We start from the raw sequence: 22,251 nt of genomic DNA, 5'->3' as shown, positions 1-22,251 counted from the left end.
CTAAATGGAAGTAATCGAAGCAGCAGGACAAGAAAGGAAAAAGCACAAACAAGAACCCATGTTCCTGCTTTACTTGGTACGCATGCAATCCAAATGAGACATTTGAGCATCATATAAAATCAAACATGTCCTCCTTGGTGGGTGTGTCTAAAACCAACCACCATATTTCTTATCTTCCAACATTTTAACAAACCTGAAAATGACTACAACTGTGTTACACAGTTTTGTTCTTAGTAGGATTTATTTTAGAGATCTGCTATTTTTTCATCTTTCGTATATTTTTTAAAAAATTTAGGAGGATTACCTTTTGCCCCCATAAATTATAGCGTCTTGACACTTTCTCCCTCATGAACTATCAACTATGATACTTAACCTCATCAAACTATCATCCTATGACAAAAAGTCTCATTCCATTAGTTAAATAGATTAAAATTGGGACGGTCAATAGTCATGTGCAAGTCATATGCCATTTTAAATCTTTTTTCTTCTACTTTTGTTCTCATTTTAAATTATTTTCATGTGTTGAATTAGAGTTTAAGATGATATAAGTGTCATTTATAAATTTTATGAATATCTTTGTCGTATCATAGATATTTAAAGGAGAAAGTAAAATACCTTTTGATTTAGAATCCTTTTCACACCATAACCACGAATCCAATCTATCCCCCCTCCCTTCTTTTTTGCTTGATTTGATTGAGGGGAAAATAAAAAGGCTACCACTTTTTCATCATAGGACACTGAGCCAATATTGGTCGAATAGGAATTTACTTAACTTTGAGTAGGTTTTAAGAAAACTTAGAAGAGTCTGGATTGTTAAAGAATATAAAGAGGGATTTTGAGTTGTTTTGAGGATATATATAGATTCCGTCAATTTTATTGTCTGAATTGTTATCCTAGTGCCAAATATAGCTTATCCTTTTGCTCATGCAAGTGAGCTTATCCGGGACTCTTTCAAATTGTTTAGCATGTAAGCTTCATAAGAGTTTTTTCACATTTGTTGTTGTTTAGATCCAAACAATTGTTTTGAAACCTAACAAAGTTTTTGATATCTCTCAAGCAAAAAATAAAAAATAAAAATTGTGGAACTTATCACGTCTATTACTAATAAATCTATATTTAATTTTATTTTTTATTTTATAATCATGTAAACAAACAGTATTCCTATCATTTCAGGAACAATTTAAAATTAAATCTAAATGTTAAAAAACCTTTAGTTCACGTAAGAACTAATATTGTTTTAGGTCGTTAAGAGGTAGTTCAATCAGCTGAAAATTACGCCTTATAAAACGAAAATCACTAATTCGAATCTTACTTCCTCTCTTGTATGGGACATGTTAAAATATATATATATATATATATATATATATATATATTGTTTCAGGATTTATCCAGACAGGCTATTGAAAACTGTGTTAATAAGACAGATTTCGACTAAAGTAAGAAAACCTTCCAATCCAAATGAGTTGGCATCATCTGTGTTTATTGTTTAATGCCGCGTGTAAATACAAAAAAAAGAAGGGTACTGAAGAAGGGCTATTTGGTCATTTGACATCTCACACATACTGACATTCTCTGCTGAAGAAGATATGCTACAAAATCCAAAAACCCACTCAAATGTTTCTTCGGAGTTTTTCTCGTTCATTGATGGAGCTCAAGCTGATCGCGGCGGTAGCTTTTTTGCTACTCTCGGCGACCGTCGCCGCCGACTACGTCCGACCTCAGCCTCGCAAAACTTTGCATTTCCCGCTCAGCCACAATCCCTCGTCTCACCCCCAGCAGGTAACAGAGTTGTTACAATATTATGGTTATCTCACTGTTGTAGTAGTTTTTGTTGTTTAGCAGTTGTGATCAACTGTAACTTGTTGATAGACGTTGTGTTAATTTTGAATTCTTGTCTCCTCTATAAATAGTTAATCGAAGTGTGGGTATTTATCACAAGATATTGTGATAATAACAGAGTAAAGATTCTGATTTCAGTCACTTTTCTCTCTATTTTCGGTTGAGTATTTCACGTGTTGATCCAGATTACATGTTAGGGGTGTTAGAGGATTAATTAAATGATTAAATTTACTAAATCCTATCGGCTTAAGCTTTTGGGATATTGATTTAACAGAAGTGGTGAGGAGTAAATTATGAGAATTTTTGTTGTGATTAGTTATATAAAAGAATTGGGCTTGGAGAATTTGTTGAGGGGATAAACATTCAGAGAGTCTCCAAGTGAGTGAGGTCATGATATAGCGCGAATATTGACAATATGACTCTGATACCCATTGTTGGTCGATAAATAAGTAAGCCTTGTGGACATTATTTTAACCCAAAAGGTTAGTCATATGCGTTTGGTCCCAGTTATGTTATATCAACAAACTCTTTCTTATGATTAGCTGATATGAGACAGAAGCACTCGCACTTCACACTTATATATATATAAGGGATATAAGGGTGAGAAGTTTGGTTGCGTTTTTTTTCGACTGCAAAAACTATCCGGTCTTTCATAATTAAAATTTGCATGAATTTGGTAATCTTGTGGTATAATTCCTAGGGTTTCTGCCTAGTATGAACCCGTATTGGGTTGGCTTACTAGTTGGTGTATTTGTGGTATTCTTATAAATTGGATTGAAAATCATGAGAATGTGAATATCATTAAGCGGATAAGTGATCATTGTCGTGTTGTTATGAAATTGTTTTGATTTGAGTAGATGTACTAATATTTTGCACTGACACATGGGTTTTGAAAATTCTTTCTAGATGAATGATTTTGTGATCCGATGATTGTTTCATGAGACATTTGATTTTGTATATATGCTCTTTTCTGGCTTTCTTCATCCATCGTGCGCTATTGAATTTTAGCTTTGTTGACATTTAGTTTGAAGTACTTTTTCTGTGCAAATGCCTATGGTAGGTGCACATCTCTTTGGCTGGAGACAAGCACATGCGAGTGACATGGGTCACTGGTGATAAATCTTCTCCTTCAAGTGTTGAGTATGGGACATCACCTGGGAGATACAGTTCTGTAGCTCAGGGAGAAAGCACATCTTATAGTTATATATTCTATAGCTCAGGGAAGATACACCACACTGTCATTGGGCCTCTGGAACATAGCACGGTTTACTTTTACAGATGTGGAGGACAAGGTCCCGAGTTCCAGCTGAAGACCCCTCCAGCACAATTTCCGGTTACTTTTGCTGTGGCGGGGGATCTGGGTCAAACTGGCTGGACCAAAACAACACTAGATCACATTGATCAGTGCAACTATGATGTGCATCTGCTTCCTGGGGACCTTTCGTATGCTGATTATATGCAACACCGGTGGGACACGTTTGGTGAGCTGGTGCAGCCACTTGCAAGTGCGAGGCCATGGATGGTTACAGAAGGGAACCATGAAAAGGAGGTTATACCATTTTTAAAGGATGGGTTTGAATCCTATAATGCTAGATGGAAAATGCCTTTTGAGGAGAGTGGATCAAGTTCGAATCTTTATTATTCTTTTGAAGTTGCCGGTATTCATGTTATCATGCTTGGTTCATATACAGATTATGACGAGCAGTCAAATCAATACAGGTGGCTCGAGGTTAGTCATTTTTGTCCTCCTTTTTCAAAAGGAGTATATTTTGGTATTACATAACAACATTAACTCCCAAACAGTTGTTTGTCAATATTCAATAGATGGATAAGGGCAAATAAATTTCAATAGAGATAAATGTTTGGGTTGAATGATAGAATAAGGGAAGGACCTTTTTGCTGTGAGTTTTATGATGTATGATTGTGATTTCATTTATATATCTTTTCATAATACATTTGTTCAGACATGCTAATTTGTTGCAGAAGATGCTCAATAATTGGCAAGTGCTGATTGTAGAGAGCACGCAGTGACTATTAAGATCCATGGCAGACCATCAATGGCAATGCTAAGCATATTGCATAAATCCATTAATAAAGAGACTGAATTCAATATTTCAATTGTTCAGCAGCCTTCGGAGTTTTAACCAAGGCGTTGTAAGGGAAATGCATAAGGATCTCCAATGTCATTAATATAATTCAAGTTTCGCAATATGAAATTGAAATTATTGATAATGAGAAAAATCATTGAAAGGTTCATACTCCTAACAATTCAAAATGTGTAGATAGATATTTATTGGCTCCTATGCCTTGTCTATCTACAACCAGCCTTAGGCATTAGACAACTGCTGTAACTAGGTCCTGCTTTCTAAGACCTTTGGCAAACCTAGGTAATAAAATGATCAGCACCTGGATATGTTTCCTGGCTGCTAGGGTCCTTAAGCTATACTTAGACCTGTTGCAATATAAACATAAAAGTTGTACTGTTCGGTAGGAGCCCAAGGTATAAGCTTTTAGTGTGAGTGGCTGAAGCTTAATTTCTTTGGTTAATTATGAACTTCCCACCCCTAGATTTTAGGATTGACATTTGACGGCTTGATTTTCAGGTCATTGGGTTATTTTTGCATACACATACAATTTTAGAGATCTTGTCTGTTCCTTCTTTATTACCTTTTTCACTTGAATCTTTTCTCTGCAAAGTCAATGGTTCTTATGAAATGAAGGGAAGTTAGTTATAATGTGATCTCATGCATCTCTTGTTCCATAGAATGATCTGTCAAAGGTGGACCGGAAAAAGACACCTTGGCTGGTGGTGCTATTCCATGTGCCTTGGTATAACAGTAACAAGGCTCATCAAGCTGAAGGTGATGATATGATGGCTGCCATGGAACCCTTGCTTTATGCTGCCAGTGTGGATTTAGTACTTGCTGGGCATGTGCATGCTTATGAACGCTCGGTATGCCTGGATTGCTTTATCATTTCTTTATTACTTTCATTTTGGTGGCACTCAGATTTTAATTTGTTGTGGTCTGTTTGACAGAAACGCATCAATAATGGAAGATTTGATCCTTGTGGTGCTGTCCACATAACCATTGGTGATGGGGGAAACAACGAAGGTTTAGCTCACTGGTATCTCCTCACCTTAATAAACTTTCTGAAACTGGAAATTTATTTGCACGCTCACACACACCACGCACACAAATGATTGCTTCTGATTTGCATAAAGAAACAATGCTGTAACTCACGTTTACATATTTTGGATGGAGTCAGGAATATGCTCTTTTTTTCTTCTCCATTCTCTCTCTCAGAAACTATAATTGGCTGCTAACTGAGTCTCATCTGAATATAGTAAACTCAAAATCGAAATCACTCTTTATTCTGTTTCATAAAGTGTGGTTCAGTGAAGGCTGTTTTTACGATTTAAACTTGTGTCTAAGGAGGTGTCTCCTTTTCTAATTGGTTGGTTTAAAATGAGCTACCACAGTAGCATGTTTCAGTTAGAGATTGTCAGATTTATAAGCTAAGATTTTCACTGTTCTTCCTATTGTGTTTACAAGTATGTATTTCCAATCTATGCAGTATATACAATATTGTAGAGGACACGTTCACAGAGTAGTTATCATAAGCCTGGTTGTGTTAGTATATTAATTTGTTTGTTTATTTAGTTTATGATTCGTTGGTAAGGGGCCTGATTTTCAACATTAAATTCTTGTAAATCAACAGGTATATAGACCCACAGCCTGAGTGGTCAGTCTTCCGTGAAGCAAGTTTTGGTCATGGGGAGCTTAAGATTGTGAATTCAACTCATGCCTTCTGGAGCTGGCATAGGAATGACGATGATGAGCCTATAAGGTCTGATCAGGTCTGGATATCATCGCTGGTGAGTTCAGGATGTGTTGCTGAGAAGAGACATGAGCAGAGAAAGATGCTTTTGGCACCTTAGAACTTGTCGTGTCCGTAGCGCATGCTTGAGTTCATAGGAGTGAGGTTTCTCTTGCTATGGAGTCCTTGAAAAAATCGGTGAATCTATTATTAGTTATGCGAGTCCAGTGGATGTCCCATGATGTGTGGAGACTGATGGAATTGGGCTCTCTTATGCTATTGTCTTTGATTTTTCTCATGTTTGTTTAAAGAGCTGGGAATGCATTCACCGATTCCAACTATAGCCAATAGCCTTATCTGTATTACCAGTGACTCGTTATGTTGTTTGCAAGTTGACTGCAATTTACAGCCCCGTCTTGTCTATTTTATAGATGTAAATTTCAAGCTTACTGTTATTGTAACCCATTATGTTTATTCTTTCCTCATGATTGCTTGGTGGTGTCTGCCTTCTAAAGATTGCATGTTTTATTATGGTTAGTGTCCGAAGAACTTTGCGAGGTTGGCAGTTTTAGACTAACATTTCTTTTCAAGTTTTCAAGATACTTTGTATGGAGGTGATACATTAATTTGATTAATCATTATATATCCGACAGAAATCCAAAAACATGTAAGAGGAACTGAAATGGGATCATGGGATCGATCCAACAGTGTCATTTATGCATGGTACTGTGTGAACCAACTTTTCTCTTAGCAGCCTGCTGTTTGTTTGGAGAAGACAAAAAAGCTGCCCACTGACAGAAAATTAGTCCAACAAATTTTTGGGCCGCACTCAAGCATCAGTGCACTTGTAACTTCCTTTGATACATTAGACTACTCTTCTTGATCTCCCTGCCCCCTCCAAAGTATTATCTGCTCATCCTTGAACAAAATGGGGGCACAAGGTACCAGATCCTGAATTTATAAGAGAATGAAAACCACAACCATATAAGCTTGGAGTAGAAACCCAAAACTTTCTCCAAAGAGAAACCTAATTCAAGGATAAGAAGTATTACCATTAATTTCACACCTATTCTTTTGCAATCGCTGGTACCAACATGGGTGCAGTCTAGTCTCACCACTTCTTCTGTCTTGAAGGCTTCCCTCACTCTCTCCACAACATTTACATACACACCATTCCGAGCTGCAGCAAATATATCATCCAATAAGAATTGAGATTAATAGACTCATGCCTCCATGCATTTTACCCTCATTTTTCAATCATTATTGCGAAAAGAAAGAAGAGCAATAACTCATCTTTAGTCTTCAATCATGAAGTTCACTTACTAAGTTTCATTAATGGGGGAGAAGTCAGTCCTCTGTTTCTCATTTCCTTCGTTTCCTCAAATGTTAACCCCTCAGCAACATTCTTCACAAGCTTTGGATATATAGGTGCATAAGGCTTCCACAGCATTAGAGGAATAACCGGCCGATTCTTTGGATCATAGTTTCGACCCCGATATAAAACAAGGATGTTAATGTGCCGGTAGATAACCTTCCCACCAGATTTGTCCTACAGAGAAACTACTATCTACATTAGCTAATGATTTCTGAAAACCAAAAAAGGGAAGATACTTCATTAGGTATATGTGTACTGAATATAGTTGAAACCTCAAGGTGGAAGCAAATGTTATCCATATCAAGGGTTGGCACACCCAAACACTTGATCCTCACAGCTTCAGCCCTTCTCCAATGGTTGTGGATGTCATCCAACATGTTGTGAGTAACTCCCCCCTTCCCTTAACACAAAATAGAACCATTAATGGATTCATCCATTGCTATTAAATATCAAAAATAAAAAATGTGCAATGTGATTACACTTGTCCCTACTCTACAAAAAGCATATAATGTTCTCACAAGCTTTGCCATCTTGCACTTGATGATTGATAGATAGACCAAAACCCCATGTAAGTTAACTTAGGAAGATGCAATGAATTAAGGAAACATTAAAGAATCCTTTTGCAGGTAGTAAATTTCCCAACTTGCAGAGATGATAAAATTTGAATAAATTCAATTTAATAACCACAATTGCTTAATTCATATTCAATCAAAATCAAAGTAGATGATCATGAACTAACTCACATTCCCAAAGTAGACCCTTGTAGCAAACAGAACCAAAAAAAAACCCGAACACATTTTTGTTTAGGGAGAGAAAAGTACCCAGATTGATTTGCCGAGAACAATCACTGTGCCGGAACCGTTCCACGAGCTCCGCGATCTCCTCCTCGGAAAGCGGATCCCCGAGAACCCGGTTCCTCTCCTGCGCGATACTTTCCGGGTCCACTTCCTGATGGACCGGGGCGGAGGTCCCCGTCCATGCCCGGTCTATCCGGCCCGGACCGAACGGAGAGAACCTCGGGGGTTCTCGGAACCCGATGGGCTCGACCGACTGGTCGGTCTCGGAGTAAGAGTATCTGAAGTCGAAGGGAATGTCCGACTTGAGAGGCCCAGTCCGGATCGCGTCTTTCATGGGGCTGTTCTTGGTCTTCTTGGGTTTTGGGGGTTTGGAAGTGGGAGAAAATGGAGGGTCGTAAGGGTCAGTGGGTAGAGAGTGGGTTAGGAAACGAGAAAGAGAGGGAAATGGTGTGTTTGGGCGTAGGGTTAGGGTTAGAGCTGTTTGAGGTTTGTGAGTTGAGGGACGCCATGAGAGGAGCTTTCTTAGCATCGAAGGTTTTTGCTTGTTGGCACAGATTGAGCTGAGGATGGTGAGATGGGTCGAGCAGGCAACTAAACTCTCTGTACATATACATCAGAAAAAAACAAAAACCAAATACGACACAAATACCTTGCGAAATTAGGAAGTTCGTTTTTAGAATTTGGGTTAAATGGGGGATATTATTAATCAATTTCAGATCACTCGTCTCTAATTGGCTCATATAATTTGTAAACATTTTTTTATTAGAAAATTAAAACCTTAAAGAGGCTAAGGCCACGTTTTAACTTTGATGTATTTATTTGTTTATGTAGATGAATTTATTGGATTTTTTTTTTTTTTTTATTCAAAGCGGGAGAGGGAGAAAAAGGGAATGAATTTATTGGACTAATATTATGTTGATTGGATATTGCGCTAAGAAGTCGGGTTGTATTTATTAATAATAGTTATGAATAATTGGATATATTGATTGTCCTGAACTAGTTGTGAATGTGCAAAATTGACATAATTTATGCTTTTAAGATATGAAATTGTGTTAATCAAGCCTTACCAAGTATTTGGATAAATTTAAACCATTTATAGTAAACAAGTCGAAACAGGTTAAAATGAATCATGTTCTAGTCAACTCAACATGATTTATTTATTAAATAGATTGTGCGAGTCATATTGTGTCAACTTTTTTATTTAAATGAGTCGTGTTCTTGTTGACCTATATAATTATAAGTCTATGGTTCAACACAACATGAACCCAACTCATGAATCCTAATTGTTACCCCGAGTTTATATGGTCAAAATTTGAATAACGACAAATACCTAAGCTAATACAATATATTTCTTCTTCTTTTTTTGGATTATATATCTTTTTTGTCCATGTGTTTTGCATTTTTATCAAACTGCCCTTGGTTTTTCAAAAGTGATAGAAACGATCTTTGTTCTTGCAATATTTTCATTTTACTCCGCAAGTCCATATTTTGTTTAACAAGTTAACGGATTTATGTGCTACTTGTTTAGATCATAAGACCAATATAAATACTGTCATATGTCTATTCTCACCACATCATCATATCACTTTAAAAGAAAAAGAGTTACAAGAAAATAAAAAAACCAAGAGGGAGTTGGCTCTCCAACAAACCCAAATGAAAATATAATGCCAAAATTAAGAATATTAAATAAGAAATTGGCAAAAAATAGCTTGATCCTCTGTATCTTAGACAAACTAAAGAAAAGTTGCACAATACGGTTTCTGAAGCAGACCAAGAAGCCAACTTGCTTGAAAGCAACAACCACCACCAAGAAGAAGCTGTTGAAAGAGAGACATTGTCGTTTTCCGATTAAAAGTTGTCGAAGAGGAGGAATGAACTTCAGTTACAAAAGTCTCCGCAATAAAATAAAACCATAGCGGGATAGAGAGACTATAACCTACAAAACAAAGTACCAACAACAGAAAAACAAACAACATAACAGAAACTAAAATTCAAAAACCAGTAACATTAGAGGCGAGGGGGCAGCGACAAGGCAGTACGTGAGGCTCATGCGTGGTGGCAGAAGGATGAGCGGAGACGATATCCAGTGCCTCTCCACCGTGCTGCTCGATGGCAAACTCATAAAAGTTAGTTGAGTGGCATTTGCAGTTTTCTTTTGTTATCTTGTAATTCTGTTAGGTACCAGAATAAATGATTGTGTGATCCTTCTATAAGTAGAGTTGAGTGAGAATAGGAGAGGTCATTGAGTATATTCATCAAACAATTGTCATGTAGTTTTTATCTCCCGCACTCAGTGGAGCATATTTTATATCAATTTCACCATTGTCTTTGTGGGTTTCCATCAATAAACCAGAAACGAGTTCTACAAGAAATTCATCAAAAACAATATCCCAAATTTCAAGAATTATCAAAAGCTATGGTCAATCACAGGTAGGCTATGATATATACTTCAATTTTACTTTCACTGGTATACAAGATGCTGTTAAAACTGTATAAATGAACCTAATATAAGCATGACTTTGCTCAAACTGAAGAGACTTTGCTCAACCTTTCATCTTTACAGCGCCTCTGGTCTTCAACCATAGACTCGAAAACATCCAAGAGATTATCTAGCCCCTCGGGTTCGTCCCCTAGAGCCTTCAGGGCATAGACAATGCTCTCTATAGTGGACAAACATCCAGGTTTTGGCTGCGATCTCACTTCACTAAACAAGCTCATCTTCTTCAAATCCAACTTCAAATGCGGCAAAAGCTTCAACCAGGGATTTTCATTATACATTCTCGTTGCCTTTGCCCACGTACCATCCAAGACAATCAAATTTGTCACCTTAAAACCAAGAGCATCAAGCCCATCAACACCAATCGCACAATCAGATGGAAATAGAAGTACTGATCCGGGAGGAATCCCAAGTTCGAACTCTTCATACTCTTCTTCCAACTCCATGCTCTCACTCATCTGCCGCCTTTGCAACTTTTTTACAGAAAACCCTTTTCCCAGAGCTTCACGAGCTGAAGGAGAAGCTAGAATCTTATCAAATTTTGGCTTCTGCAAATGGGATTCTGCTTCTGCCATCCAAATATGACAAAGAGAGCTAATGACACCATATTTTCCAATGGTTGCAGTAACAACCGGCGCTTCATGACTTCCTCGGACAGCTCCAACTGGATCAACTTCGAACTGAGAAAGTTCACTCTCACTGGCATCATTCAATGTTGAAGCAGCAGCTGAAACCATGCGTGTATTAGGTTGTCTAACTAAGTCTCTATTTTCACGTGGGCTCTCTAAAGCAAACATACCCTTTTCAGGAATGCAATCTTCAACAGATAATCCATCTTCTGGCTCTACATCACTCACAGATAACCATGATTTTGGTACAAAATGAACACTTTCCTCATGGATCTGTGTACTTTGCTTGCCACTAGTGTTAACCAAGTTAGTATTTTTCTCACTTGGGCACTTAGCAAACAGCCCAAGTTCCAAAGTTCCCATATTTTCTCTCCCTGAACCGACCCCATCACTATGCTCAAAAACCAGCTTCTGGGTTTCCCCATTTTCCACAGCTTGATCAAAATCCAAACCATCTAAACCATTTTGAGCCAAACCCATTTCAGTATTTGATTCCTGCAACCAAATAACAAACCGGGATTCAAAATGAACATCGGAAACCGTTGCTACAGTAAGATTCTTGAGGCCTAGCCTAGCAATCCTAGCAGAATTCAGTGGGTGCTTTGTCTCAAAACTATGCTGAAGGATGGTCACCCTCACCGAATTCTCAAGACCTGGAGTCCGGATCCGACTGCAGAGGCAGATCCGGGCGGGTTTGGAACATGACGGGCAAACGGGTCTCTTGAAATTGGCCACAGTCGCCACCATTTTTAGGGTTTGAGAAAGCTTAGGTTTCAGGTCGTGTAAAGGGCTGTTAAGGACGGGATAAAACGGGTTCCACCCAGTGGGTAATCGGATCCGGGTATGAAAATAGACCATAAATTCAACACCTTGGTTTAGAAAAGTTTTGTTGGATTGACTAGTAGTATCATCAATCATGGAAGAGAAACGCAACCCTCAGCCCTAGAATTTGGATTGGAGGTGAACCAAAACGACGACGTAGGAAGCAGTAGATACTACTAGATAATGTAGAACAAGTCAAGGAGGGGTAATTTCGGAAACAAACAAAGAATAAGCTTTTAATTGCTTGCTGACATGAACCTTAGACCACCTGGACTCCACGCGCCAGATAAAAAGTCCACATCAAAACAGAGACCCAGAGACACATTTTCTGGCTCTTGATCTGTGAAATTTTCTGGGAATCTGAGATTTTTCCCGAGAAACTCAGTTGCAGAAAATGCACGACTTCTGCTTCACGATCCCGTACGGGCTGGTTCTGGCTGGAGGAGGAGTTTTTGGGTATATAAAGAAGGGGAGCACGGCTTCGTTGGCTGGGGGTGTGGGCATCGGATTGGTGCTCCTTCTTGCGGGATATCTCAGCCTCGATGCTTTCAAGAAGAGGAAGAACTCTTATCTGGCTTTGATTCTTGAGACCGGTATGGTTTGTTCACTTTCTTTGGTTTTTGAAGTAGTTCTTGTAAATGCTATGATTTTGGTGTGGGATTGGAACAAAGTTAGTTTATGAAGCTAAATATATATATATATATATATATAAAAAAATAAAAAATAAAATAAAAATAAAAAAGAGAGAGAAAAACTTTGATCTGGGTTTTTTCTTTGATGTTTGAATTTTAGCTACTGTCGTTTTTGCAGTTGGTAACATTGAGTTTGCTGATACGCAAGTCTTGCTTATCTTCGTATCTGATCTTTATTGTAGCTCTTTGCTTCTGTATAGCTAGGAGATTTGGTTTAGAAATGAGAAAATCGTGAAATTTTGTGGCGAACGTGACAAAAATAAAAATTTAACTTCTTATTATGCCTAATGTGGCAATATTTAAGCAAATTAAGTTATATCCCCAAAAATATATTCTTTATAGAAGGAAATGAAAAGATATCCATAGTCTATGTATTGGTTAAATCGGTGACGGTAGGGTATTTTCACCCACTGAACTAAATTTCGACTATTTCAATTAAGTGGGTTAAATGTTTGGTTGGTTAAGTTGGTTAAGTCGGTTAGCCATGGGCTTTTTATAATGGGCCAACTGCCAAGCCTATTTTTATGGGCCAAAATGGAATTTTTATGGCCCAAATGAATTTTTTTGGGCTAAACAAGTGTTTATTGGACATGTTTTTGGGCTAAACAAGTGATGCAAAAAATTATTGAGGGCCGAAGTCAGTTTAGTCGTTTCGAATAGTTGGTTCGGTTTGGTTAACCATTCTACCGCCTATTGAACCGAACCAATGTCGAAATACAATGTCGAAATAGTTTTTTTATTCCGACTAGCAGCCCCCGGAAGTCGGTAGATGGTCGGTTGCAGTCAGTAGGCGACAATCGGATATTTTGTCCACCCCTATCAATAGACTATAAATGAAGCACGAGTGTTTCTTTTTTATTAAGAAAAAAAGGTAATAAATAGGCATGTGTGATTATCGTTTTCTGATAATCTATTTACTTCAAGTGTTGCATAGGAGGAAGATCTGTATAATGGAGAAAAGCTGGATTTTATCAGCTGATCTTTTGTTTACAGTTGGGGCTTCTTCCGCTCTTTTCATTCATTTGTAGTGCATTGAGATGGAAGGCTCTCTCATTTGGACAGAATCTAGTTGGCCACTGGTAAATGATAGATTATATAGCAGTTGATTTAGGCTTTCTCCAGTTTCCATGCACACTCTTGGGTGGGCAGTTGGGCCAAATTTCTTTCTTTTCTTTTTCTTTGTTTCCCCTTGAATTTTATTTGAAAGGATATTATTACAAGACAAACCCGAAAGAAAAACACACTTCCAGTCTTTTTTTCTTTTTTGCCCTTTCTCATGTGCTTGCTGTTAATCAATAGAAGTTATGACCTGATACACGTGCCCTCTCAAAACAGTTTGTGCAGCTACACTCACATGGGTCATGGGACAGCGCTATATGCAAACCTCTAAGATTATGCCAGCTGCTGTTATCGCTGGTATCAGGTACATGTAGGATTATTCTGCTTTTAAATTCTTGTGTTCTCCTTATGTTGAACATATTGCTACTGCTACAAACCTCATATACAATCTATGTTAAAAGTGTAATGCTCTAGCTGGGTCATATCCAAATACATGCATTACTATTTCTAGCATTTGGTTTGCTTTTTTTGTTGAGTATGAATTGTACATATTTAGTGGCAGCTATACATTGTTTCTTTATTAATTAGTCCCATTTTGCATGTCCATAAATTAGTTTGGGGGGGGGGAGGAAGCTAAAGTAGTAAGCTCTAGCAGTAGATCTTAAAAATTTCTAGCCAACCAATCAGCACAATGTTCCTTCTCGATGAATGTGAGAAATTCTGCATGTCTAGTCCTTACCAAGTACTGCCCTGCAAGCTTGAGTAATTGCTCTGTTTGGATCTGATTGGGAAGGGGTTAGCCATTTTACTAACTGCGTATTTTGATCTGACTCTAATACAATTCTTCTATCCACCTTCCCAAGCAATCTTATATAGCCCTTGATAAATGCCCCACGATTCACAGCCACAAGAACTGTACAGATATCAATCCAAGAAGTGAAGCCCATAATTCAATGTCCTCCATTATTTCGTGAGACAACTGGCCCCTGCCACTCTAGGATTGTCTTTAGAACTTCCATCAGTATCAAATTTGACCCAACCATGCTCAGAGGTTGACTTAGGCTAAAGTTGTTGTCAAAGACACATTTGTTACGCCAACAACAGGTGTACCACAATGTTGTTGAAACATCAATGACCAGGGTGGGAGACCATGAGGGCTGTGGCGGTGGTTTTCCCCCAAAGTTTCACAGTGAGAGATTTCTTCCATGGTTTGCTAATACCAGCTTCTTATTCTCGACTTGGTTTAAATGTGAGGCCATGGACCCACATCTTAATCTTCACAATTGATGGAATCCCAGTCTTCAACCAATACATCATCTTCACTCATAAACTCCGCTTTTTCTGAGCCCAGCAATTTAGCTTTGTTTACGATTCTTATCAGTAACCATGAGTTTCACCATTACATAATCTTTTGTTGGTTGCTTAGACCCATTATGGTCACCCATGGCCTGCATTGCGAGGCTCTCCCTGATATGTGTTCCATATATGTTGGTGTAATGGAGGTCCTTGCAAGAGTGCAAGGAAACGGCGCATGATATCAGAACTCTTTGAAACAGTTAATTTATGCCGAGGGAGAACTTTTAGCCCCAACAAATTAATTGTACGTGAATGCAGCCCTTCTAACTTGTGCTTCTTTTTAGGAACTTTTGCCTACATCTACATCCTATACCTTTTATTCTGATATGATAATAATGCATATCTTTTGATCATTACATTGTTGTGTGTTTTAAGTGTTTCGAAACCTAATTATGCAATCTTATAGATGGCTAAAATTTGGATTTTACTGGAGTTCCTGATAGCTTATCTGGATTTTTCCTTGTGAATACAACACATATTTGAATCCTCCGGAGCTAATTTCATTTGGGTTTTTTGCAGTGCCCTCATGACTGGGTTCTATGCATACAAAATTGTTACTGGTGGCAACCATATCCCAGCCAAGGCTGACTGAGAGGGCTGGAGATCTCTTTCTAATACCATCAGAACTGGACTGGGATCATACATACCCAAATGCTTCTATTGCATGTTCATAGATTTTTATCTATATTGTATTGCTAACTACTACACTAACTGGTTGTTTATAAAACAGAAGATGATTTCGTGTTTGACATGGAAGGAAGCTTTTTATTGTTCCTTTTTTCCTTCGTTCTCCTATATTTCGAATGCCCCTTTTTTCTCTCTGAACCAAAAGTTTCCTGATTTTCCAAGGCGTTTCTTGGTTTGATTTACACACCAATAGTTCCCTATTTTTAATAGAATCAATCAGTAAATTAAGGTCTATAGATAAGTTCCAAGACAGGCAACAAATTTACAAGAAAGTATGCTATGAAAATAGATGTAATTGCCCTGTCTATTTTCTTGCTTGTTTGCAAACTAAACATGAGATATCAGTAAACGATATCCCAAAAGCTTACCTGCTATATATTTTAAATATGCTGTGGGAATCTTTGATTAAGTTTAATTCTGTGGAGAATACGGACAATAGGGTTCCTTCTTTTTGTCTTCCCCAATCTTTCCTAGTTAATGCACAATTCTGAAAGGTATGGTTCATTTTCCATGGAAATGTCTGCATCAAATGAAGTCATTCTTCCATTTTACTAAATCATACCAAGAAGCTATTGCTGAATGGTTCCACTCGGCGAGCAGAGTGTTTTGACTTGTGGTTATAAAACCAATCATATTTAGGGACGGTTTGGGATTGTATTTGATAGACATAAAAGTACTTTTAACATTCAAAAAGTCCGTTTGAAGCAAAAAGTATTCGTTTGGTAAAAAAAATAAAAATCACTTTTAAGAGTTTCAAAAGCCTAAAAATAATCAAAACGCATTTTTGGCCATTTTTAGGCTTAAAAAATGCTTTTTTTTTTTTTTTACCAAACGTATCATTTTTTTTTTTTAAACGGACTTTTTGAGTGTTAAAAGTATCTTTAGGCTCCTCAAACGCAATCTCAAACATGCCCTTGTAAGAAGCTATAATCTCAAGCCTTTACAAAACTAACAAAAGAAAGAAAAAGACAACTATGTTGGGTTAGGTTTCAAAAACTCATTTAGCATTACTCTTTCTCAAAATAAGCATTAGTATTTATTTCTTCGAGTACACACAACACTTTCCAAAAAGTCCACCAAACATTTTTTTTAACTGGATCCCATAAAAAAAACATTTTCTCAAATATAGATCCCCTCCAAAAACATTTCTAGACTTCATCACAAAAAAAAAAAAAATTCAAAACCATTAATAAACATAGTTAAGGTCTCAATCAGTCGCACATTTGCCAATAAAAGATCCATTCGCATGGAGTATTCGTTTTAAATTTGGTTCAAGATCGCCCTGAGAAAGGGAAATAAAAAACAAAACTTGTCTTCATGCTTTTGGCATCTAAGATCATCAGACCAACCAGCCGACAAATGTGTTGGACATAACAATGAAGAAGACTTTTTCATCTCATCTGTTGATCCACCATTAGCTCCTCTCCTTGTATTTGTAACAAGGACACTTTTTCCTGTTGTTAATAAACATTAAGACGCCATCCTCCAAACAATCAGATAAGCATCAAGCTGAAGTTGAAGAGAAGGATAAAGATAAAGTTGAACAACAATCTGCAAAATCCAAGAAGCAAGATAACAATAACCAACCACCAGTTCAAAGAAGAGGTAAAGAAGTTGATGTGATAAGATGAATTGTAATCAACTTTGTAAGAGCATTATAATACAAACAATTTCCCACAACAAAGAGTGTGGAACATTTCAGACATTATAGTTCTTAAATCTATTATTAAATGAGTGATCACTAAAATAAACAAAGAGTCTGTTCGCATGTCTTTCCAAAGAAGAGGTTAGGCGGGTTTGGGGTTTTTTTAAGAATTCTTCCTGACACAGAAATGGAACATTTGGCCTAGAGGGCAAAGACAACCTAAAAGCTGACATAAAGAACAAGAAACCAAAGACAAAAGAAATCCAGTTCCTTCTCTGAACTTATTTTAAAGGCCTTTCACTCTCTTAAACGCATGTCTTGCATCATCAACTCTCTTTTTCTCTGAAACCAATCCATTAAACCTCCCCACACCCCCTTTCACTTCAATACACCAAAGCCACAGAAGAAAAATGAATATTTTCCTGGCTATCTTTCTCTTCCTCATACCCATCTTCCTTCTCCTTACAAGGGGAAGAAGATCATCAAAAAGGGTGCCTCCTGGGTCACTTGGAATACCCTTTTTAGGCCAAAGCCTTACCCTTCTTCGGGCCATGCGTGCCAACACAGCAGAAAAATGGCTTGAAGAAAGAATCAGAAAGTATGGTCCAATATCAAAGCTAAGCCTCTTTGGTAAACCAACAGTGTTCGTTTATGGACAGGCTGCAAACAAGTTTGTATTCTCCAGTGATAGCAGCACAATTGGTAATCAGCAAACTCAGTCAATTCGAATGATTTTGGGTGAGCGCAACATATTGGAGTTGAGTGGCGAAGATCACAAGCGTGTTAGAAGTGCACTTGTATCATTCTTAAAGCCTGAATCATTAAAGCAGTATGTGGGGGAAATGGATGGAGAAGTCAGGCAGCACCTTGAGATGCATTGGCAAGGCAAACAAGAAGTTGAGGTATGTTGATGTTACACAAAAAAGTACTCAAACTGTACCTTTTGAAACGGTTAAACCAAATGGACACTATATTTGTAAGACTTTAATAGAAAATTTTAACTTAAAAAAGTTAGAGGTTTCACATACCTTATGTTTAGGGGTTAGTTGTTTAAATTGAAAATTCACATTAAGATATAAGGGTGACATTTGTATTACTGATAGGTGTTGCCCCTCATGAAGACCCTCACATTCAACATAATTTGCTCTCTTCTATTCGGAGTTGAGCGATGAGCTCGAAGAGATAAATTTGTGGCTTGCTTCAAAGAGATGATGCCAGGGATGTGGTCAGTACCAGTTAACTTGCCCTTCACACGCTACAACCGCAGCCTTAGAGCAAGTGCAACGGTTCAAAACATGATTAAGGACTTGATACGTGAGAAGAGAGTGGAAGTTGAGCAGAAGGGTGCTTCTCCTCACCAAGACCTCATCACTTGTTTGCTTAGCATCCGCAAGGAGGACAATGAAGAAGCAGTAACAGAGAATGAGATTGTGCACAATGTCATGCTTGTCATGGTTGCAGGACACGATACTTCATCTGTTCTGATGACTTTCATAGTGAGGCTTCTAGCAAATGAACCTACTGTATATACATCTGTTTTTCAAGGTATACATAAAACTCTCTCTTTATCTCTCAATGCAAGATCAAGTTACTTGGAAAAAAGTACATAGTAGACCATAGTTTTAAACCATGCTGTAAACACGTCCTGAGGGATTTGACTTGCCTCCAATTATTTAATCAGTGGAGATCTCCTGTTGTTCAAATAAAAAATGATGATTGCAAGATTTGGGGAAAACTTATTAACAATATTAAAGGCTAAGATTCGTCTTGCACTGTGTATTTGAACAAAAAAAAATCTCAAGTGATTAAATAACTTGAGGCAAGCCAAATGTATCCCTGAGAGAACAATGAATTAGGCAAAGCAAATCAGAGAAAATAGATTGAGAGAACTCATAAATGATTAAGTTCTGTTAAACTTTGCTCAAATATGAATGATGAGTGGGATGCTCATGATTTTGCAGAACAGGAAGAGATAGCAAAGACCAAGCCCTCGGGAGAGTTTCTAACCTGGGAAGACCTAGCTAAGATGAAGTACACTTGGAAAGTAGCAATGGAAACACTCAGGATGTTTCCTCCTGTCTTTGGTGGCTTCAGGAGGGCCCTGAAAGATATTGAATATGGTGGATACCTAATTCCTAAAGGGTGGCAAGTAAGTAAAAGCTTTGTTTCCTCTTTGTTCTCCAACTATTATTACTCTTTGAAACAATTATAAAACTGAAACCCCTTTATTTTTACATTTAGATATTCTGGGCTATACCAATGACCCATATGGACAGTGGCATATTCCCAGAACCATCAAAGTTTGACCCAAGTAGATTTGAGAACCAAGCATCGGTTCCACCATACTCGTTCGTTGCATTTGGAGGAGGTCCTCGAATATGTCCAGGATATGAGTTTGCAAGAATAGAAACCCTTGTTACAATTCATTATCTTGTAACTCGGTTCACATGGAAGCTATGTGCAGACAATTCTTTCAGCAGGGATCCCCTGCCAGTACCAACTCAAGGTCTACCAATCAAACTTGTGCCAAGAAAAGTAAGTTAGCTCTGTAAGATGTTTTCTACTGTAACTGGTATCATGCTTTTCTTACATAGCATTTCTGTCATGAGTCGTAATTACATAATCATATATTTATTATATATAATAGCAGAAGCCTTCAAGAGTATAGTTTAGGCAATTTCAAATATACTTACCATGAGCACCCCAAGGTCTTAACCCTACAACGAAAAAAGATGGGAAAAACACTTGCACATTAACTCCATATCATAGTTACATAGGAAAGTAGCTAGCCTTCATAGTCTCATACCCAACTCAAATTCAAGATATGCAACTTAACTTCATTTATGGGAAACTGTAAATTCATCTGATTAGTAACAATGGGGGACTTCAGAGCTTGATGAAAAAAAGAGAGATAATCATTTGCTTTCTTTTAGAGCAATATTGTTTGATGAAACTTGAAAATAAGAAAATCAAGGGGGAAAATGTATAATCAATCAATGGGGATAGTGCTTCTGCAAATTGAACTAAGATGCAGAACAATAAACTTAAGTGGATCAAAGAAGCATGGCTAAAACATGATTTTTTTCAAAGAGAGAAGTGGTGCCACTACTAAGGATTATATGTCCCAGAAAAGCACTCTAGATTTGAAGATTGAAATGACCTACAAGAGGTCAAATATCCAAAACATGAGCTTGCATGTCATGGATATGATGGTAAATATAAGGCCTTTTATTGAAAACTAAATTATAAATTTATGGGATGCTTTGGCTCGTCCCCCTAGAATTCAATAAACTATATGCTTTCCATGCATAATATGCTTTGGCTCATCATTCTATTTATCATGACATATAAAGAATTATAAGATTTTTAATATGATCTGATTTTATTTTTTATTTTTTTTTTAAAAAAAAGGCCTTAGAACCAGTTAAAATGGCCAACTTAATATGAAAGCAAGGTTGCAAATAATCCCTAGAAGAGGAACTACTTTGTTTGAATACAGCACTCCATAGCATAATCATTAAACAAACGAGCAGCATCAAAACCCATCCACTAAAATATGATCTTGATTCTCAATTTGGTCTACAACACATGGTGTAATAGTCCTGGATATTTGAAAAATATTTATAAATTGTTAATAATTTTAGCATTTCAAGAGGCCAGACCCTCCTTGTGGCACTTCATGCATTGACCCAAGTTCCAACGGCTACCCCACGATCATCCACACCAGAAGGTAAGATGGAAGACCAAAGGATGTTTAATTAAATTAAAGACACTTACACGTGATAGCGTTAACAAGGACAAGTAATTAATAAGACAACTAACTGACTAAGCACCTACTAAACAAATATTAATAAAATACAATAATTATTATTAGGCTCATAACAATCATTAATCAATGAATTTCACTTATTTCAATGAAGAAGACTATTTCATCCGATCAAAGTTAACATAGAGAACAAGAAACAAAAGAAAAAAGAAGTCCAGTTCCTACTCTGAACTTATTTCAATGGCCTATCACTCTCTTAAACCAACTCTCTATCTCTCTCTCACTCTGAAACCAATCTATTAAACCCCCCTTGATCTGCATTTGGGGAAAACTTAGTGACAATGATAAAAGCTAAGATTCGTTCTACAATCTTGACTGTTTATTTGAACAACAGGAAATCTCAAGTGATAAATAACTTGAGGCAAGCCAAATGTCTAGCTTCTTTAGAGAACAATGAATTAGGCAAAGAAAATAAAAAAGAATGGATTGAGAGAACTTATAAAATGGTTAAGTTCTGTTAAACCTTGCTCAAATAAGACTTATGAGAGGGATGTTCATGATTTTGTAGATCATGAAGAGATAGCAAAGACCAAGCCCTCAGGAGAGTTTAACCTGGGAAGACCTATCCAAAATGAAGTACACCTGGAGAGTAGCAATGGAAACACTGAGGATGTTTCCTCCTGTCTTTGGTGGCTTTAGGAAGGCCCTAAAAGATATTGAATATGGTGGATACCTAATTCCTAAAGGATGGCAAGTAAGTAAAAGCTCTGTTTCCTCTTTGTTGTCCCACTACATATTACTCTTTGAAACAATTATAAAACTGGAACCCCTCTATTTTGACATTCAGATATTCTGGGCTATGCCAATGACTCATATGGACAGTAACATATTCCCAGAACCATCAAAGTTTGACCCAAGTAGATTTGAGAACCAAGCATCGGTTCCACCGTTCGTTGCATTTGGAGGAGGTACTCGAATATGTCCAGGATATGAGTTTGCAAGAATTGAAACCCTTGTCACAATTCATTATCTTGTAACTCGGTTCACATGGAAGCTATGTGCAGACAATTCTTTCAGCAGGGATCCCCTGCCAGTACCAACTCAAGGTCTACCAATCAAACTTGTGCCAAGAAAACTATGTTAGCTCTGTAAGATCTTTTCTACTGTAACTGGTATCATGCTTATCTTACATAGCATTTCTGTCATGAGTCGTAATTACATAATCATATATTTATTATATATGATAGCAGAAGCCTTCAAGAGCATCC

At 37.4% G+C, this 22,251-nt stretch overlaps 6 protein-coding genes across 6 annotated transcripts; 4 read left to right on the top strand and 2 right to left on the bottom strand.

Moving 5' to 3' along the window:
• Window positions 1–1,587: 1,587 nt before the first annotated feature.
• Window positions 1,588–6,132, top strand: LOC132173698 (purple acid phosphatase 18). The gene is made up of 5 exons (XM_059585271.1): window positions 1,588–1,779; window positions 2,900–3,568; window positions 4,604–4,792; window positions 4,877–4,965; window positions 5,560–6,132. Exons 1-5 carry the CDS (start codon window positions 1,615–1,617, stop codon window positions 5,777–5,779), a joined length of 1,332 nt encoding a protein of 443 aa, XP_059441254.1. The 5' UTR covers window positions 1,588–1,614; the 3' UTR covers window positions 5,780–6,132.
• Window positions 6,133–6,331: 199 nt separating this feature from the next.
• On the bottom strand, window positions 6,332–8,438 carry LOC132173699 (CRS2-associated factor 2, mitochondrial). Its single transcript, XM_059585272.1, has 5 exons — window positions 7,855–8,438; window positions 7,306–7,433; window positions 6,982–7,207; window positions 6,711–6,838; window positions 6,332–6,609 (listed from the first exon to the last, which is right to left on the bottom strand). Exons 1-5 carry the CDS (start codon window positions 8,357–8,359, stop codon window positions 6,529–6,531), a joined length of 1,068 nt encoding a protein of 355 aa, XP_059441255.1. The 5' UTR covers window positions 8,360–8,438; the 3' UTR covers window positions 6,332–6,528.
• Window positions 8,439–9,549: 1,111 nt separating this feature from the next.
• Window positions 9,550–11,972, bottom strand: LOC132175797 (uncharacterized). The gene has a single exon (XM_059587850.1). It carries the CDS (start codon window positions 11,872–11,874, stop codon window positions 10,354–10,356), a length of 1,521 nt encoding a protein of 506 aa, XP_059443833.1. The 5' UTR covers window positions 11,875–11,972; the 3' UTR covers window positions 9,550–10,353.
• Window positions 11,973–12,067: 95 nt separating this feature from the next.
• LOC132175798 (protein FATTY ACID EXPORT 5-like) lies at window positions 12,068–15,662 on the top strand. Its single transcript, XM_059587851.1, has 3 exons — window positions 12,068–12,371; window positions 13,806–13,893; window positions 15,405–15,662. The coding sequence occupies exons 1-3, from the start codon at window positions 12,173–12,175 to the stop codon at window positions 15,475–15,477; spliced, it is 360 nt and encodes a 119-aa protein (XP_059443834.1). The 5' UTR covers window positions 12,068–12,172; the 3' UTR covers window positions 15,478–15,662.
• A 1,916-nt stretch (window positions 15,663–17,578) lies between these two features.
• On the top strand, window positions 17,579–19,822 carry LOC132176070 (beta-amyrin 28-monooxygenase-like). Its single transcript, XM_059588189.1, has 4 exons — window positions 17,579–18,119; window positions 18,321–18,762; window positions 19,179–19,366; window positions 19,459–19,822. The coding sequence occupies exons 2-4, from the start codon at window positions 18,426–18,428 to the stop codon at window positions 19,759–19,761; spliced, it is 828 nt and encodes a 275-aa protein (XP_059444172.1). The 5' UTR covers window positions 17,579–18,119; window positions 18,321–18,425; the 3' UTR covers window positions 19,762–19,822.
• A 1,795-nt stretch (window positions 19,823–21,617) lies between these two features.
• LOC132173477 (beta-amyrin 28-monooxygenase-like) lies at window positions 21,618–22,188 on the top strand. The gene is made up of 2 exons (XM_059584983.1): window positions 21,618–21,737; window positions 21,831–22,188. The coding sequence occupies exons 1-2, from the start codon at window positions 21,639–21,641 to the stop codon at window positions 22,125–22,127; spliced, it is 396 nt and encodes a 131-aa protein (XP_059440966.1). The 5' UTR covers window positions 21,618–21,638; the 3' UTR covers window positions 22,128–22,188.
• Window positions 22,189–22,251: the final 63 nt, after the last annotated feature.

This window comes from Corylus avellana, chromosome ca3, assembly GCF_901000735.1.
Source record: "Corylus avellana chromosome ca3, CavTom2PMs-1.0".
NCBI lineage: Eukaryota > Viridiplantae > Streptophyta > Magnoliopsida > Fagales > Betulaceae > Corylus > Corylus avellana.
This window is presented reverse-complemented; position numbering and strand designations above follow the sequence as displayed.

Excerpts from the sequence above, each read along its gene's own strand:
- LOC132173698 (XM_059585271.1), top strand. The coding sequence starts at position 1,615 with ATGTTTCTTCGGAGTTTTTCTCGTTCATTGATGGAGCTCAAGCTGATC. Across the intron at positions 4,793-4,876 it reads TGCATGCTTATGAACGCTCG|AAACGCATCAATAATGGAAG; the intron begins GTATGCCTGGAT and ends TCTGTTTGACAG. Across the intron at positions 4,966-5,559 it reads AACGAAGGTTTAGCTCACTG|GTATATAGACCCACAGCCTG; the intron begins GTATCTCCTCAC and ends GTAAATCAACAG.
- LOC132173699 (XM_059585272.1), bottom strand. The coding sequence starts at position 8,359 with ATGCTAAGAAAGCTCCTCTCATGGCGTCCCTCAACTCACAAACCTCAA. Across the intron at positions 6,839-6,981 it reads TCCCCCATTAATGAAACTTA|CTCGGAATGGTGTGTATGTA; the intron begins GTAAGTGAACTT and ends TATTTGCTGCAG. Across the intron at positions 6,610-6,710 it reads GAATAGGTGTGAAATTAATG|GATCTGGTACCTTGTGCCCC; the intron begins GTAATACTTCTT and ends TTATAAATTCAG.
- LOC132175797 (XM_059587850.1), bottom strand. The coding sequence starts at position 11,874 with ATGATTGATGATACTACTAGTCAATCCAACAAAACTTTTCTAAACCAA.
- LOC132175798 (XM_059587851.1), top strand. The coding sequence starts at position 12,173 with ATGCACGACTTCTGCTTCACGATCCCGTACGGGCTGGTTCTGGCTGGA. Across the intron at positions 12,372-13,805 it reads GGCTTTGATTCTTGAGACCG|TTTGTGCAGCTACACTCACA; the intron begins GTATGGTTTGTT and ends CTCTCAAAACAG. Across the intron at positions 13,894-15,404 it reads GCTGTTATCGCTGGTATCAG|TGCCCTCATGACTGGGTTCT; the intron begins GTACATGTAGGA and ends GGTTTTTTGCAG.
- LOC132176070 (XM_059588189.1), top strand. The coding sequence starts at position 18,426 with ATGATGCCAGGGATGTGGTCAGTACCAGTTAACTTGCCCTTCACACGC. Across the intron at positions 18,763-19,178 it reads ATATACATCTGTTTTTCAAG|AACAGGAAGAGATAGCAAAG; the intron begins GTATACATAAAA and ends ATGATTTTGCAG. Across the intron at positions 19,367-19,458 it reads TAATTCCTAAAGGGTGGCAA|ATATTCTGGGCTATACCAAT; the intron begins GTAAGTAAAAGC and ends TTTTACATTTAG.
- LOC132173477 (XM_059584983.1), top strand. The coding sequence starts at position 21,639 with ATGGAAACACTGAGGATGTTTCCTCCTGTCTTTGGTGGCTTTAGGAAG. Across the intron at positions 21,738-21,830 it reads TAATTCCTAAAGGATGGCAA|ATATTCTGGGCTATGCCAAT; the intron begins GTAAGTAAAAGC and ends TTTGACATTCAG.